Source organism: Hemiscyllium ocellatum, chromosome 45 (assembly GCF_020745735.1).
Source record: "Hemiscyllium ocellatum isolate sHemOce1 chromosome 45, sHemOce1.pat.X.cur, whole genome shotgun sequence".
Taxonomy (NCBI): Eukaryota; Metazoa; Chordata; class Chondrichthyes; order Orectolobiformes; family Hemiscylliidae; genus Hemiscyllium; species Hemiscyllium ocellatum.
Genome location: NC_083445.1, coordinates 24,015,555 through 24,029,948, shown reverse-complemented (window position 1 = coordinate 24,029,948; position 14,394 = coordinate 24,015,555). Strand labels below are relative to the sequence as shown.

Below are 14,394 nucleotides of genomic sequence, written 5' to 3'. Positions count from 1 at the left end.
CATTGTTCCCAGGTTCCTGGGCTACTCCTTCTCGTTTGCAAGGGTTGTAGATTTGAGATTTGTTAGTGAGAAAGTTTTGACAAGTTGCCCCAATCCCCTAGATGGCACCTGCCATAGATAGGGGGCACCAGAGGGAGGGAGGGGATGTGCAAGATGGTGAGGATGAGGGCTCTGTGTGTGTGAGAAGGGGGAGGTGAGGGAAGGAAATCCTTTTCTGTAAACTCAGTGCAGAATGTTGTGGTCTAGGGTCAGAGCAGGAACCAGGTCAGATGTGTGCAGGCTGCAAACTCACCATCACTGATCGCTACATCCTCCGTGTCAACGAACGATCCTGGCATGAATCTTGTTTAAAATGTACAACATGCCTGCAGCCACTCTCTGGGACCTGCTACTGCCGGGACAAGCAGCTGTACTGCAAACATGACTACAAAAAGTAAGACCCTGGCTTTATTAACTCGCTTTAACGTTTTATTTTGGCATTGTGGTGAAGTAATTCGAAGTTTGGAATGTTCTGGGATTGTCCTGAATTATGAAATAGTCTGTGAATGCGATGAATTATGAAATTTTCTAAGATGGTGGTGAACTGTGGAATATTCTTGGATAGAAATGAATTTTGCAATATTCTGGAATGATGGTGATTTGTGGAATAATCTGGGATTATGTGAATTGTGGAATTTTCTGGGATAATAGTGAATTATGGAATAATCTGGGATTGTGATGAAATACTTTGCAAATACAATGAATTGTGTCACATTCTGGGATGGTGATGAGCTGTGGAATATTCTGGGATGGCTATTAAATGTGGCATATTCAGGAGCGGTGATGGATTGTGGTATACTTTATGATGGCAAACACTTGTGCATCATTCTGGGATTGCGTTTAATTGTGGAATAATTTGGGATGACAAATTGTGGGGCATTCTGGGATGGCGGTGAATTGTGGAACAAACAGATCGTGATAAATATGGAATTCTCTGGGTCTGTAGTGAATTATGGAATATTCTGGGATTGTGGTAAATTATGGAACGATCTGAAATGGCAACGAATTGCGTAAAATTTTGGGATGATGATGAATTGTTCAATATTCTGGTCTGTGATAAACTGCTGATGCGTTTTAGAGAAGGGAATTTGGGAATTCTTTTGAGATTACAATGAACTATCGTTGATCCTGGGATAATGATCATTTCTGAATGATTCTGGGATTACATGAAAACAAGTTGTGGTTGTTGGAATGCCTGAAGAATCTTCGGAAAGGACTGTATTAGTTAAAGAAATGAATCACAAGATTTGCAGACGATACAAAGATTGGTGGAGTTGTGGACAGTGAGGAGGGCTGTTGTCGGCTGCAAAGGGACTTAGATATGTTGCAGAGCTGGGCTGAGGAATGGCAGATGGAGTTCAACCCTGTCAAATGTGAGGTTGTCCTTTTTGGAAGCACAAATAAGAATGTGGAATACAGAGTTAATGGTAGGGTTCTTAGTCAGGTGGAGGAACAGAGGGATCTTGGGGTCTATGTTCATAGCTCTTTGAAAGTTGCCACTCAGTTGGATGGAGGTTGTAAGAAGGCCTATGGTGTATTAGCGTTCATTAGCAGAGGGATTGAATTCAAGAGCCGTGAAGTGATGTTGCAGCTGTACAGGACTTTGGTTAGGCCACATTTGGGGTACTGTACGCAGTTCTGGTCGCCTCATTTTAGGAAAGATATGGAAGCTTTGGAGATGGTGCAGAGGAGATTTACCAGGATGTTGCCTGGAATGGAGAATAGGTCGTATGAGGATAGGTTGAGAGTGTTAGGCCTTTTCTCATTGGAACGGCGAAGGATGAGGGGTGACTTGATAGAGGTTTATAAGATGATCAGGGGAATAGATAGAGTAGACAGTCAGAGACTTTTTTCCCGGGTACATCAGAGTGTTACAAGGGGACATAAATTTAAGGTGAAGGGTGGAAGGTATAGGGGGGATGTCAGGGGTAGGTTCTTTACCCAGAGAGTGGTGGGGGCATGGAATGCGCTGCCTGTGGGAGTGGCAGAGTCAGAATCATTGGTGAACTTTAAGCGGCAATTGGATAGGTACATGGATAGGTGCTTAAGCTAGGACAAATGTTCGGCACAACATCGTGGGCCGAAGAGCCTGTTCTGTGCTGTATTGTTCTATGTTCTATGTTCTACAACACCATAGCAGTACCATTGCCAAGAGTTGTCTCCAAACCTAGTAAGTGGAATCACTGTTCAGGATCGTCAAGAAAAGTATCTCCTCATTGACTGAGGCAATGAGACCAGTTCCTAAAAGTGTTTCCTGCTTGAGATTGCACAGGGATGAAATTCTAATCTGCAAACATTTCATGCATGCCAAATGGTTGGGAAATTCCCAATCGTCCAGCTCCATCTGTCCCTATAACCACTCTTGATGAGCTATTAGATTTTTTTTTCTGGTGGATTCTACAGACTTAATAGCTAAAATGGGATACCAATACATTCTAACAATCGTGTGCTGAGCTACAAGCTTCAAGAGCCTATTCCCTTAACAAAGATTACAGCAAAGCTGTTAATTGAAGGGCTACCGTATACTCAACCCCCTATTTTTGTCCAAATAACCTGGAATTTTCCACATATCGTGTGTAAAAGCCAACCCTAATTCTTCACAGATAACATGTTAATGTTTATGAGACAGTGTGCTGGCCGTCATGTCCTGCTCCAGTTCTCCAGTCTGCTGGTTATTCCGTCTGTGCCCAATCTTCCAGTCCCAGTGGTTGTTAAATTCTGCTCTGGATTTTCAGAATTACCGTAATTCGTTGCTTATTTTTCTTCATTCATTTAGAGATCAATTGGGCTTCTGCTAATAAGGTACAAATTTTGACGGGCATGAATTTCATCCCCTCAAAAGTAGTATCCAAGTCATAGTCAACCTCATGAATTTAACCTGAAAAAGTAGTCAAAGATTAGATTACTTACAGTGTGGAAACAGGCCCTTCGGCCCAACAAGTCCACACCGACCCGCCGAAGCGCAACCCACCCATAACCCTACATTTACCCCTTACCTAACACTACGGGCAATTTAGCATGACCAATTCACCTGACCCGCACATCTTTGGACTGTGGGAGGAAACCGGAGCACCCGGAGGAAACCCACGCAGACACGGGGAGAACGTGCAAACTCCACACAGTCAGTCACCTGAGTCGGGAATTGAACCCTGGTCTCAGGCGCTGTGAGGCAGCAGTGCTAACCACCGTGCCGCCGTGCAGCCCACTATTCTGACTATTACTCGAGTATACATGGTAATTTTGTTTTTTAACCACATACTACCAACAGTCAAATTTCACCAGTATCCTAGGAAACCATGGCAGCTCAGAGATAATGTAATTTAAACCAACTGCATACAGTCAGCTCTGATATAACATTATAGATCTGTTCTCGTGTGATCCCACATTCTAAGCAAATTGCATAATAGCCGCCATTTCAAACACTGGGGCTGGAATCACGTTATAGCCAGTATGGGTAAGGAACGTACCCGTCCTACAGATAACGGGCTAAATTCTTCAATTCAGTTCAAGCCAACTCATGTTGAAGAAACACATTATAGCAGAACAAACTGTATTACCCATACTTGCAGGGAGAGGACTGGAAAGGCCCCCTCCAACCTCAAAGAGAGTATGATCAAAGCTTATTGGCTAAAATATCCAGAGCTGAAAATGTGTTGCTGGAAAAGCGCAGCAGGTCAGGCAGCATCCAAGGAGCAGGAGAATCGACGTTTCGGGCATGAGCCCTTCTGGAGGTTTAAAATATCCAGAGGTTTGGAATAGGGGATACCAATGTTATTATTTACAATTCGGGTGCACCTCATAAATGAGCAGGTTTCCAACCCCTTGAGTAAGTGCGAGGACAGAAAACAAAAGAACTTCCAGTTAGGGAAGTCAGAGTGTGGTGCTGGAAAAGCAGCACCCGAGGAGCAGGAGAATTCCCTTCATCAGGAATGTGGGGGTGTGGGCCCAAGGGTAGATCAAGAGGAAGAAGTTACTTTTGGAGAAAGTGTGTCCAAATTCTGAGACAGACTTTCAAAATCATGTGCGATTGCTGAAGAACACTTTACAGTTTCTCAACAGGGAGCAAGAGGACAAACAGAGAAGGTAGCTGAAGAATACAGGTCAGAACCAGATGGAGTTAGCATTGAGTTTATTTCCTAAACAAGCACTGAAGACCAGACCGACTGTGGGCAGCTGTGTCTAGGCCAGCAATTATTGCCCAGAGGGCAACTGAGAGTCAGTCACATTGGGTCTGGGGTCACATAGAGGCACAATATACAGTGTCCTTCTCAAAGGGACATTGGTGAACCAGATAGGTTTTTTTCTGACAATCAACAATGGATTCATGGTTATCATTAGACTCAGAATTTCAGATTTTTATCAAATTCAGGTTCCACCATCTGCCATGGTAGGATTCAAACCCAGGAAACAGAGAAGCTGGGGTAAGGCTGGAGGCCAGCACTGCAGCCCCCTTTATTGGAGGTGTTCGGGTTGGGTTAGCTCAGTTGGCTGGATGGTTGGTTTGCAAAATAATGTAATCTAACAGCATGGGTTCAAATTCCCATCAACAGCTGAGGTTACCATAACGGAGTCTCCTTCTCAACCCTTCCCCTCACCTGAGGTATGGTGGTCTTCAGGTTAAACCACTTCCAGTCTCTCACTAATGTCAGAGTTGCTGTATGTTCTGGTAAGGTTATGACAACATAGTGCAATACAGTTGGAGGTACAGGATAGATGTCAAGAGTGGGATGCTGGAAAAGCACAGCAGGCCAGGCAGCATCCGGTGAGCAGGAGAGTCGATGTTTCGGGCATAAGCCCTTCATCAGGAATGATGACGTTTTTACAGGAGGTAGAATGGATGGAGGTGTAGTCGGTGAGTTTGTAGGAGTCCAGGTACCTGTAGTTTGTTGGTTGCCGGAGAAGGAGATGGAGAGGTCCAGGAAGGGGATGTAGGTGTCCGAGATGGTCCAGGTGAATTTGAGGTCGGGATGGAAGGTGTTGGTAAAGTTGATGAACTGTTCAACCTCCTTGTGGGAGCACGAGGTAGTGTCAATACGTCATCGATGGAGTGGAGGAACAGGTGGGAGATGGTGCCGGTGTAACTCCGGAAGATGGACTGTTCCACATAGCCGACAAACAGGCAGGCATAGCTGGGTCCCACGCAGGTGCCCATGGCTACCCCTTTGGTTTGGAGGAAGTGGGAGGATTGGAAGGAGAAGTTGTTGAGGGCGAGGACCAGTTCAACAGACAGATGAGGGTGTCGGTGGAAGGGTACTGGTTGGGATGGTGTGAGAGGAAGAAACGGAGGGCTTGGAGACCTTCGTCATGGCGGATTGATGTGAACAGTGACTGGATGTCCATGGCATTGGGGACCAGGGTAACGAAGATCTTGGAGAAGGTCTTAGACGATGTCACGAACGTAGCTGGGGAGTTCCTGGACAAAGGGGGACAGGACGGTGTCGAGGTAGGAAGGAGTGAGTTCAGTGGGACAGGAGCAGGCTGAGACAATGGGTCGACTAGGGCAGTCAGGTTTATGAATGTTAGGAAGGAGGTAGAATTGGGCGGTGAGAGGTTCACAGACAATGAGGTTGGAGGCTGTGGATGGGAGATCTCCTGAGCTAATGAGGTAGCTGGTGGTCTGGGAGATGTTTGGTGTTGGGAGATGAGGTCGTGGTCGAGGGAGCAGTAGTGGGAGGTGTTTGTGAGGTGGCGCCTGGCTTCAGCGGTGTAGAGGTCGGTGCAGCAAACTGCCACTGTTCCCCATTTGTCTGCGGGTTTGATGGTGAGGTTATGGTTGAGGCAGAGGGAACGGAGGGGTGTGCATTGTGATGGAGGGAGTTTGGAATGGGTGAGAGGGGTGGACAGGTTGAGGTGGTCGATGTCAGGGCGGCAGTTAGAAATGATGGATGGATGGATGGATGAAGAGAAAGCTGTACATGGCAAGGAATTAGGAATGCCGACTTCTATTAATGGGTTTACCGGCCTGGTCTATGCAATACTGAATTCTGTAACATCTCTTAGCACCACCTAGTGAATCTCAATCAGTTTAATGAGATAGACTATGTTAATCATACACCAGATAGAAGGAGAATTCAACATGGAGTGTGCTATGAGTATACTGAAACACTATTATATCAAGGAGGAACAAATTCTGCAGATGATAGAATCCCTACAGTGTGGGAGCAGGCCATTCAGCCCATCAAGTCCAGGCCAACCCCCGAAAAGCATCCCACCAAGACCCAAGACCCTAACCCTATCCTTGCATTTCTCATGGCTAACCCACCTACCCTGAACATCCCTGAACACTGTAGGCATTTTAGCATGGCCAATCCACCCTAAACAGCACATTTTTGGACCGTGGGAGGAAACCCATGCAGACACAGGGAGAATGTGCAAACTCCACACAGACAGTCATCCGAGGCTGGAATCAAACCTGGGTCCCTGGTGCTATGAAGCAGCAGTGCTAATCTCTGGGCCACTGATGCTGGAATCTATACTGGAAACCACAAATGCTGGTGCTCACAGCGGGTCAGGCAACGTCCATGGAGAGAGAGCAAGCTAACGTTTCCAATCTGGATAACTCTTCATCAGAACTGACGTGAAGTGTGTAGGGACAGCATTTATGCCAGGAGTTATAACAGGGAGAATAGCCAGCTAAAAATAAAGAGAGCAATATAATGAAAAGTTTATCAAATTAAGTCCCCAGTAATATGCTTAGTCAACACAGAGGTGTTAAAAAATTAGATAAAATCTTGCATTTTTTCCAGCAGAGTCTAGCGGTGCCATAGTCAGACCATGAGAAGGGTGAGTCACTCTGTAGAGGTGGATCAGAATGAACTTCTCAAACTATGCATGTTTTCGATGTGGGAAATCCTCCACTCATTAAACAAAACTCTTCGAGACCAAAAAAAACTTACAACTTTCATGTTGGATAATAAGATCATTAGAATGAGTAAAATCTGTTGGCATTCACCAGTTGTAGTGATACAAAAGCCGAACAAAACTCAAAACTATTGCATCAGTTATTGTAAAGTAAATGTCAAAATAAGAATTGGTTCTGAAGCATTACTTTAAACTGAAGATTGTATCAAAAAGGTTGGAAACTAATTTTGTATCAGTAAGACCAACTCACTAGGAGGCTTTGGAAATGCCATTAACAGAATAAGCCATGGAAATTACTGTTGATATAACACCAGATGACCTTCATCAAAGTTGGAATCGAAAGTTCACCAGCTACTTTTCAAAGACAAACCAATCAAACGATTCATGGACTATGGAACTGTGCTGTATTGGCGATTAGTTGGCCTCTCGTGACCCTTGGAAGAAATACATGGATCACATCAGTAAATTAATTGAGAGGCTACAGAAAGTGAGAAATGCTACATGAGAAATTTGCCAAGAATTTAATTTGGCAAAGCCAGGGTCACTTATTCATGACATGTCATGGGGGTAACCAAGCCTGTATGGCCTTCACTGTTCCCAAAACCAAATGGAAGGTGTTGTAATTTCTCAGATGCATAGAGTTATAGTGTCACACATGATATGGACCCCCTCAGAATATTTTAAGATAGCCCAGACTCCAACATTTCCTTATTTCTAAAGGCAAACGTGAAGCATTGTGTAGAAGATGCAGTGAGATTGGTCAAACTACTTGAGGTTAAGTAAAACACAATTTATTTAAACATTGTATTTAAAGGGATGTTAGAATAATGTAACTCTACTAGAAACTTAACAGAATAATAGATACAGTAACTATTACGAATTAACTGTTCCAATACAGTCACATCCCATAAACACACCCCTTGGCAAAAAAAAATTCAGACACAGATTTCCACATGCAGTTCTCCAATCCCAGAAGGAGAAAAATGTCAAGAGAAAATTCAGAGAGAGTAGGAGCCAGGAGACATTCACTGAAGCTTCCAACTCAGTTGAGACCCCAATAGCTTCTCATACTACTGAAAGGAAAACCCAAATCCATATCTGGATCTGTCAGAGCTGCCATTCAGGCTGCATTAAATAAAACAGGCCTCCCAAGTTATTTACATAACCCCAGGCTGCTCCACACCTCTGCCATAGACCTCTCTTCATAAAAAGACCAGGACAAAATAACCTTTAAAGCTAAACCTTGTCACATACAGCATGGAAACAGACTCTTCAGACCAACTTATCAGGTTGGGCAACCAGGTTTCTCAAACTAACTTAGTCCCATTTGCCAGCATTTGGACCATATCCCTCTAAACCTTTCTATTCATGTACCTGTCCAAATATCTTTTAAATGTTCTAGCTGTACCTGCGTCTACCGCTTCCTCTAGCAGTTCATTCCTCACACACGAACCACCCAGATATAGTTCTACTTTTAACTGAGCCACTACAAATGCTGAAAGATGCAGCTCCATAAGAGGGGTGGAATTCTGAAGGACAGTGTAAGGTTCCAGTAGCTATTCCAAGATGCATGCATATATTTACAAATGTGACCAGTCACAGAGATTGATAGATAGGCTCTCAATATTCATGGATCAACTTAAAGCTATCATTTTTGATCAACCTCAACAATTTATTCTTTCCAATAGGCATAAACCAGGCACTACACAGTTTTATTCATGTACTGTCATTTACAGGAGATTCGTTCCAATTTTCAGCATAGTAACACCTTCATTTTCAAGTTTATCAGAGATCGAAGCCAAATGTAACAGTACAACATCTTGGAAGGCTGTCTACAAGAGATCAAATGTTGTCTTAATAAACAAGTCTGTTATAACTACTCTAAATTTCAACAAACCATTCAAACAAGAAATTGGTATTCGTGATAAGAGCGTAGAGATTATATTGTTACAAGATGGTGGTGGTAATATGGAGTGTCTGGTTAATGTTTTTTGAATATACATTTTCATTAAATTCTGAAGAGATTGTGATCTACATGGATCATATCCACAAGCATTTTTGTAGAAATGTTATAGTTAGACTCTTTTTTTTCACTAGAGGCTAATGCAGCAAACATTTATTTTAAGACATGTTCATCTTGCAGAAAGGAACGGATTGGTTGCCAACACTTTTTCCAGAGTTTGACTAATCATTTAATAATTGCATAAAGACCTTTATAAAGACATGTCAATGTTTTGGATATAATCCCTCCATCGCAAGATGTTAAACGTTTGAATTTTCATTGAACGATGGGGAAGGAATTACATTGTCCATGTAGCAAATGAGATAATCACTAAAGCATGTTTAGAGCAATCTATGTAGTATTATAAAAGATTGTGAAAAAAAACTTACTTTTTCCTCTTAAAAGGAGGCATCTGATGGGATAGAACATAGAACATTACATTACAGCGCAGTACAGGCCCTTCGGCCCTTGATGTTGCGCCGACCTGTCATACCAATCTGAAGCCCATCTAACCTACACTATGCCATGTACGTCCATACGCTTGTCCAATGACGACTTAAATGTACTTAAAGTTGGCAAATCTACTACCATTGCAGGCAACGCATTCCATACCCTTACTACTTTCTGAGTAAAGAAAAGCATATATGCTTTTGGGGAAAGAAACCCCATATTTTCTACAGATCAGTTATCCTTTAAGAACTAGAATTTGAACTTGATTTTAAAAATGCTGGATTTCAATATATGATCATGAGACCAAATTGCCGTGGAGACGTCTAATTGAAAATAAATGATATGGGAACTATTGACCAGGAAGTGTAACATCTATGGTAGGTAAATTACTTGAGAAGGTTCTGAGATAAGATATACATGCATTTGGCAAGGTAAGGTTTGATTAGGAGCAGTCAGCATGGCTTTGTGAGTGGGAGACCATGCGTCACAAATTTGTTCTTTGCTGAAGTTATCAGGAAGGTTGACGAGGGCAGGGCAGTAGATGCAGTCCATATGGATTTTAGTAAGGCCTTTGAGAAGGTTCCAAATGGTAGGCTGCTCTGCAAGGTTTGATCACATGGAATCCAGGGGGAACTGGCAAATTGGATACACAATTGGCTTGATGGTAGAAAGCAGAGGGTAATGTTTGTTGGACTTGAGACCTGTGACTAGTGGAGTGCCTGGGCCCATTATTGTTTGTTATCTATATCAATGATTTGGATGAGAATGTACAAGGCAGGATTAGTAAGTTTGCAGATGACGCTATAATGGGCAGCATCGTGGACAGTGAGAAGGGTTATCACAAATTGCATCAGCTGGAGAAGTGGGCTGAGAAATGGTGAAGGGAGTTAAATATAGATAAGTGTGAGGTCTTGCATTTTGGAAAGTCAAATCAAGGTAGGGGTTTCATGGAGAATGATAGAGTCTTAAATTTGTGTTGTGGAACAGAGAAACCTTGGATTTGAGGTGCACAGTTCTCTGAAAGTGGAGTCCCAGGCAAGACAGGGCAGTGAAGAAGGCTTTTGGCACACTGGCCTTCATCGGTCAGGGCAGTGAGTATCAAAGCTGGGAAGTTATGTAGCAGTTATACAGGATGTTGGTGAGGCTGAACCTTGGGTATTGTGTTTAGCTTCGGTCACCTTGCTATAGGAAGGATGGTATTAAACTGGAAAGGGTGCAGAAGATATTTACAAGGATGTTGCCAGGACTGAAGAGACTGATTTACATGGATAGGCTGGACAAACTAGGACTTACTTCTTTAGAGCATAGTTGACTGAGGGAGAATTTTATAGAAGTGTAGAAGATCATGAGAGGTACGGATAGTATGGATGCACTCAGTGTCTTTCCCAGGATTGGGGAATCGAGGACTAGAGGGCATCAGTTTAAGGTTAGAGGGGAAAGAATAAAAGGGAACCTGAGGGGCAACTTTTTTATGCAGAGGATGATACAAATATGGAATGAGCTGCCAGCAGAAGTGGTAGAAGTGGGTACATTTACAAGATTTAAAAGGCGTTTAGATAAATACATGAATACAAAAGGATTAGGAAGATATGGGCCATGTGTAAGGAAATGGGGTTAGAGTGGATGGACATTTTGGTCGACACTGACCATTTTGGGCTGAAGGGCCTGTGTCCCTGTTGTAGGATTCTCTGACTCCATAACTCTATGATGGATGAGTTCATTGTCAGGGTGGTTAGGTTCCTAGTGGCGACTGTCCATTAATGTGGTTTAGTTTGGAGCGTTTAGAATAAGTTGGAGTGAAGTAAGCATCTCTTTCAGTAAAACTTGCTTGAAACCCTGAGTATTGGCATAAAGGCTTAAAACTTTTGTCAGCTGAAGGAATGTCGTGGCTCTGAGTTAAATTTCTGGAATAGCTAAGAGAGACAAAGGAGAAAGAGTCAGGCAGACAGACATTTTCAACCTTAAGACAATGGCGAAGGCTCTGAAAAGTGAGAAATGGTTTAATGAAAGAATAACAAAGAATTAACCATGGGATTTCAGCCAATACATGAATTGTTAACACATAACCAAGGTTAGTGGTTTATCATCCAAATTTTAAGAAGTATCTTTTATGATGATGAATTGTGGAATGTTATGAGGTTTAACTGAATTGTGATTTATTCTGATATTGGGAAAAATTGTTGATAATTCTGGGGTTATGGTGAATTAGCTAGTGTTCTTTGATTATGATGAATTGCTGATAAGTCTGGAATTGCCATGAGTTGCTGCTGATTCTGTGTTTTTAGCAAGTGTTTGAAAAATGGTGGGAACGTTCTGAGATCGTGATGAATTACCGATGATTCAGGGGTTACAATGGTGGGAAGTTCTGAGATGGTGATGGATTCCCGATGATTCAGGGGTTACAATGGTGGGAATGTTCTGAGATGGTGATGGATTCCCGATGATTCAGGGGTTGTAGTGCATTCTGAAATATTCTGCTTTTGTGTTGGAATGTAGAGTATTCTTGGATTGAGGTGAATTCATGATGGATCTGTGGTCATGATGACACTTGGACTGTTTGGGAATGATGATGTACTATGGATTATCCTGAGACTATGATAAGTTGTAGACTTTTATGGGTTCATGGTAAATTGTGGATGATTTGGGACTTGTGATGAATTGTGGGTGATTGGAGATTGTGGTGAATTGTGGGTGATTTGGAGATTGTGATGAATTGTGGGCGATTTGAAGATTCTGATGAATTGCTGATAGTTTTGAAAATTTGATGACTTAAATATGATTCAGAGATCGTGATGAATTGTAAGTGATTTGGATATTGTGATGAATTGCTGATTGTTCTGAGAATTTGATGACTTAAATATGATTCAGGGATTGTGATGAATTGGGGTGATTTGAGATTTGCAATGACTTGTACATTATTCTGAGAAAATGATGAATTCTTGTGGGATTGTGAAAAATTATGATTTACTCTCAGTTGTGATGAATAGTGGATGTTTCAAGAATAATATGGAAGTGCAATTAATTTTCCAATTGTAATCAATTGTAGGTAATTCTGGGATTTTGATGAATAACTGAAGTTTCTGGAATAATGATGAATTGTGGATAGTTCAGGGTTGCAATCAAACGTTAATTATACTGATATTGTGAAGAAGTATTCTTCATTCTGGGATTCTGTATTGAATCGTGAATTACTCTGAGATGAGTAATGAGCCCTTGATGATTTTCAGATTGTGATAAATCTTAGAATTCACTTGGTAGCACTGAATTTGAATATTGCTGAGAAACTTTGTCAAAGGTTTCTGAAGTATTCATCAGGACAATCCACAAGAATACCAAAACAAAGGGAAAGCATATTGACTGTGCTGCCATGGGAATCTTCTTCTCAATCAAGTCATCAATGAAATTTACATCTTTCAGCTAATCACCTAATGTTTGTTGAATTCCCCAGAGAGTATTGGGCCTGTCTACATAGTCTGTCTTCACACGATAGCTTCTCAGTCCAGCAACGAGTCTTGGTGGAAGTTACTTTCACCCTCTCTAAGACAGGTCTCTCCTTCCTTAGGTTGGGGCCAGTACTACCCACAATACTCCTGTTCCCAATTCAGCAAAGACTTGTGTATTCCAAATCCCCTTGCAATGAAGTCACATCATATTGTTGAACATATCAATTAAGAATCCATTGATGACCAAGTAGCCATTATTGATAGTCGGAAAACTGGTTCACTAACCTCCTTTTAGGGAAGAAACAACCATTGGTACCCAGTCTGGCCTCCATGTGACTCCTGCCCCACAGCAATGTGGTTGACTCTTAAGTGCTGTCTGGGCAATTAGGGCTGGGCAACGAATGTTGGCCTAGCTAGCATCATCGTCATCCCACAAATGTATGAATTTTGGAAAAAGCTATATGCTCCATTCCTTTAAAGGAAGGCAGATGTCCGCATGAGTTACTATTGTCTCCACATTGAAATGTCATATTACTAATTGTCTTTAATATTACAATTCATGACACTGAAGTCCTATTGCTTTAAAGTCTGTGTCATATGGCTCTGCTCCACAACCACCTGATGAAGGAGCGGCGCTCCGAAAGTTAGTGCCTCCAAATAAACCTGTTGGACTATAACCTGGTGTTGTGTGATTTTTAATTAAATTGGAAAGGCTGCAGAAAAATTTTACAAAGACTGGAAGGTTTGAATCATAGGAAGACACTGGATAGGCTGGGACCTTTTGTCCCTGGAGTGTCGGAAGCAGAGGGGTGACCTTATAGAGGTTTATAAAATCATGAGGGGCATGGATAAGATGAATTGCCAAGGTCTATTCCCTGGGGTGGGGGAGTTCAAAACTAGATAGTACAGGTTTAAAGTGAGGGAGGAAATATTTAACAGGGACTTGAAGGACATCTTTTCACACATAGGGTGGTTTGTATGTGGAATGAACTGCCAGAGGAAGTAGTAAATGCAGGTCCAGTTACATTTAAAAGATGTTTTGACAGTTATATAGATAGGAAATGTTTAGAGGGAGATAAGCCAAATGCAGACAAATGGGAATAATTTAGTTTGGGAAGCCAGGTCAGCATGGACATGCTGGGCTGAAGGGTCTGTTTCCATGCTCTATGACTATGACAGATGCAAATAAATCTCTTGAAGTTGATTCTGCCCCCTCACCTCCCAGCACATCCCCTAACCTCAGCTTTCCAATTGCTCACAGCCAGGAATAGTGGTGCTCTAATTTATCCTGAGGCTGCCTGACCTTGGTATAGCTCTCCCTCAGCCACATGCCTCCTGGTTAAAGTTCAACCTGTGAAGTATCTGTAGTGAAGGTGGTTGTTGAGTCAGTATGATGGAACAGGGGGTGGGGAGGAGGTGGGAGAGGTGGGGGTGTTGGGAAGCTTGAATCTGTGGATTAGTTAAACCTTGGATCAGGTACAAAAAAATCAGCCAAGCAAAGAGGTACAATGCATCATTCAGTCATTTCCATTGTGTGTGAAATGTCCCTCGTCCAAGCGTATCATTCTCCTGGCAAAGATTCTACCTGTCATTCTTTTT

The 14,394-nt window shown here is 42.4% G+C and overlaps 1 protein-coding gene across 1 annotated transcript in view; it reads left to right on the top strand.

The window, feature by feature from the left end:
* The first annotated feature begins 269 nt into the window (after positions 1–269).
* lmx1al (LIM homeobox transcription factor 1, alpha-like) overlaps positions 270–14,394 on the top strand; it is a 288,153-nt gene continuing 274,028 nt past the window's right edge. The window contains exon 1 of the mRNA XM_060855002.1: positions 270–433. Coding sequence (XP_060710985.1) covers positions 270–433 — 164 coding nt within the window. The remainder of the gene's footprint in view (positions 434–14,394) is intronic.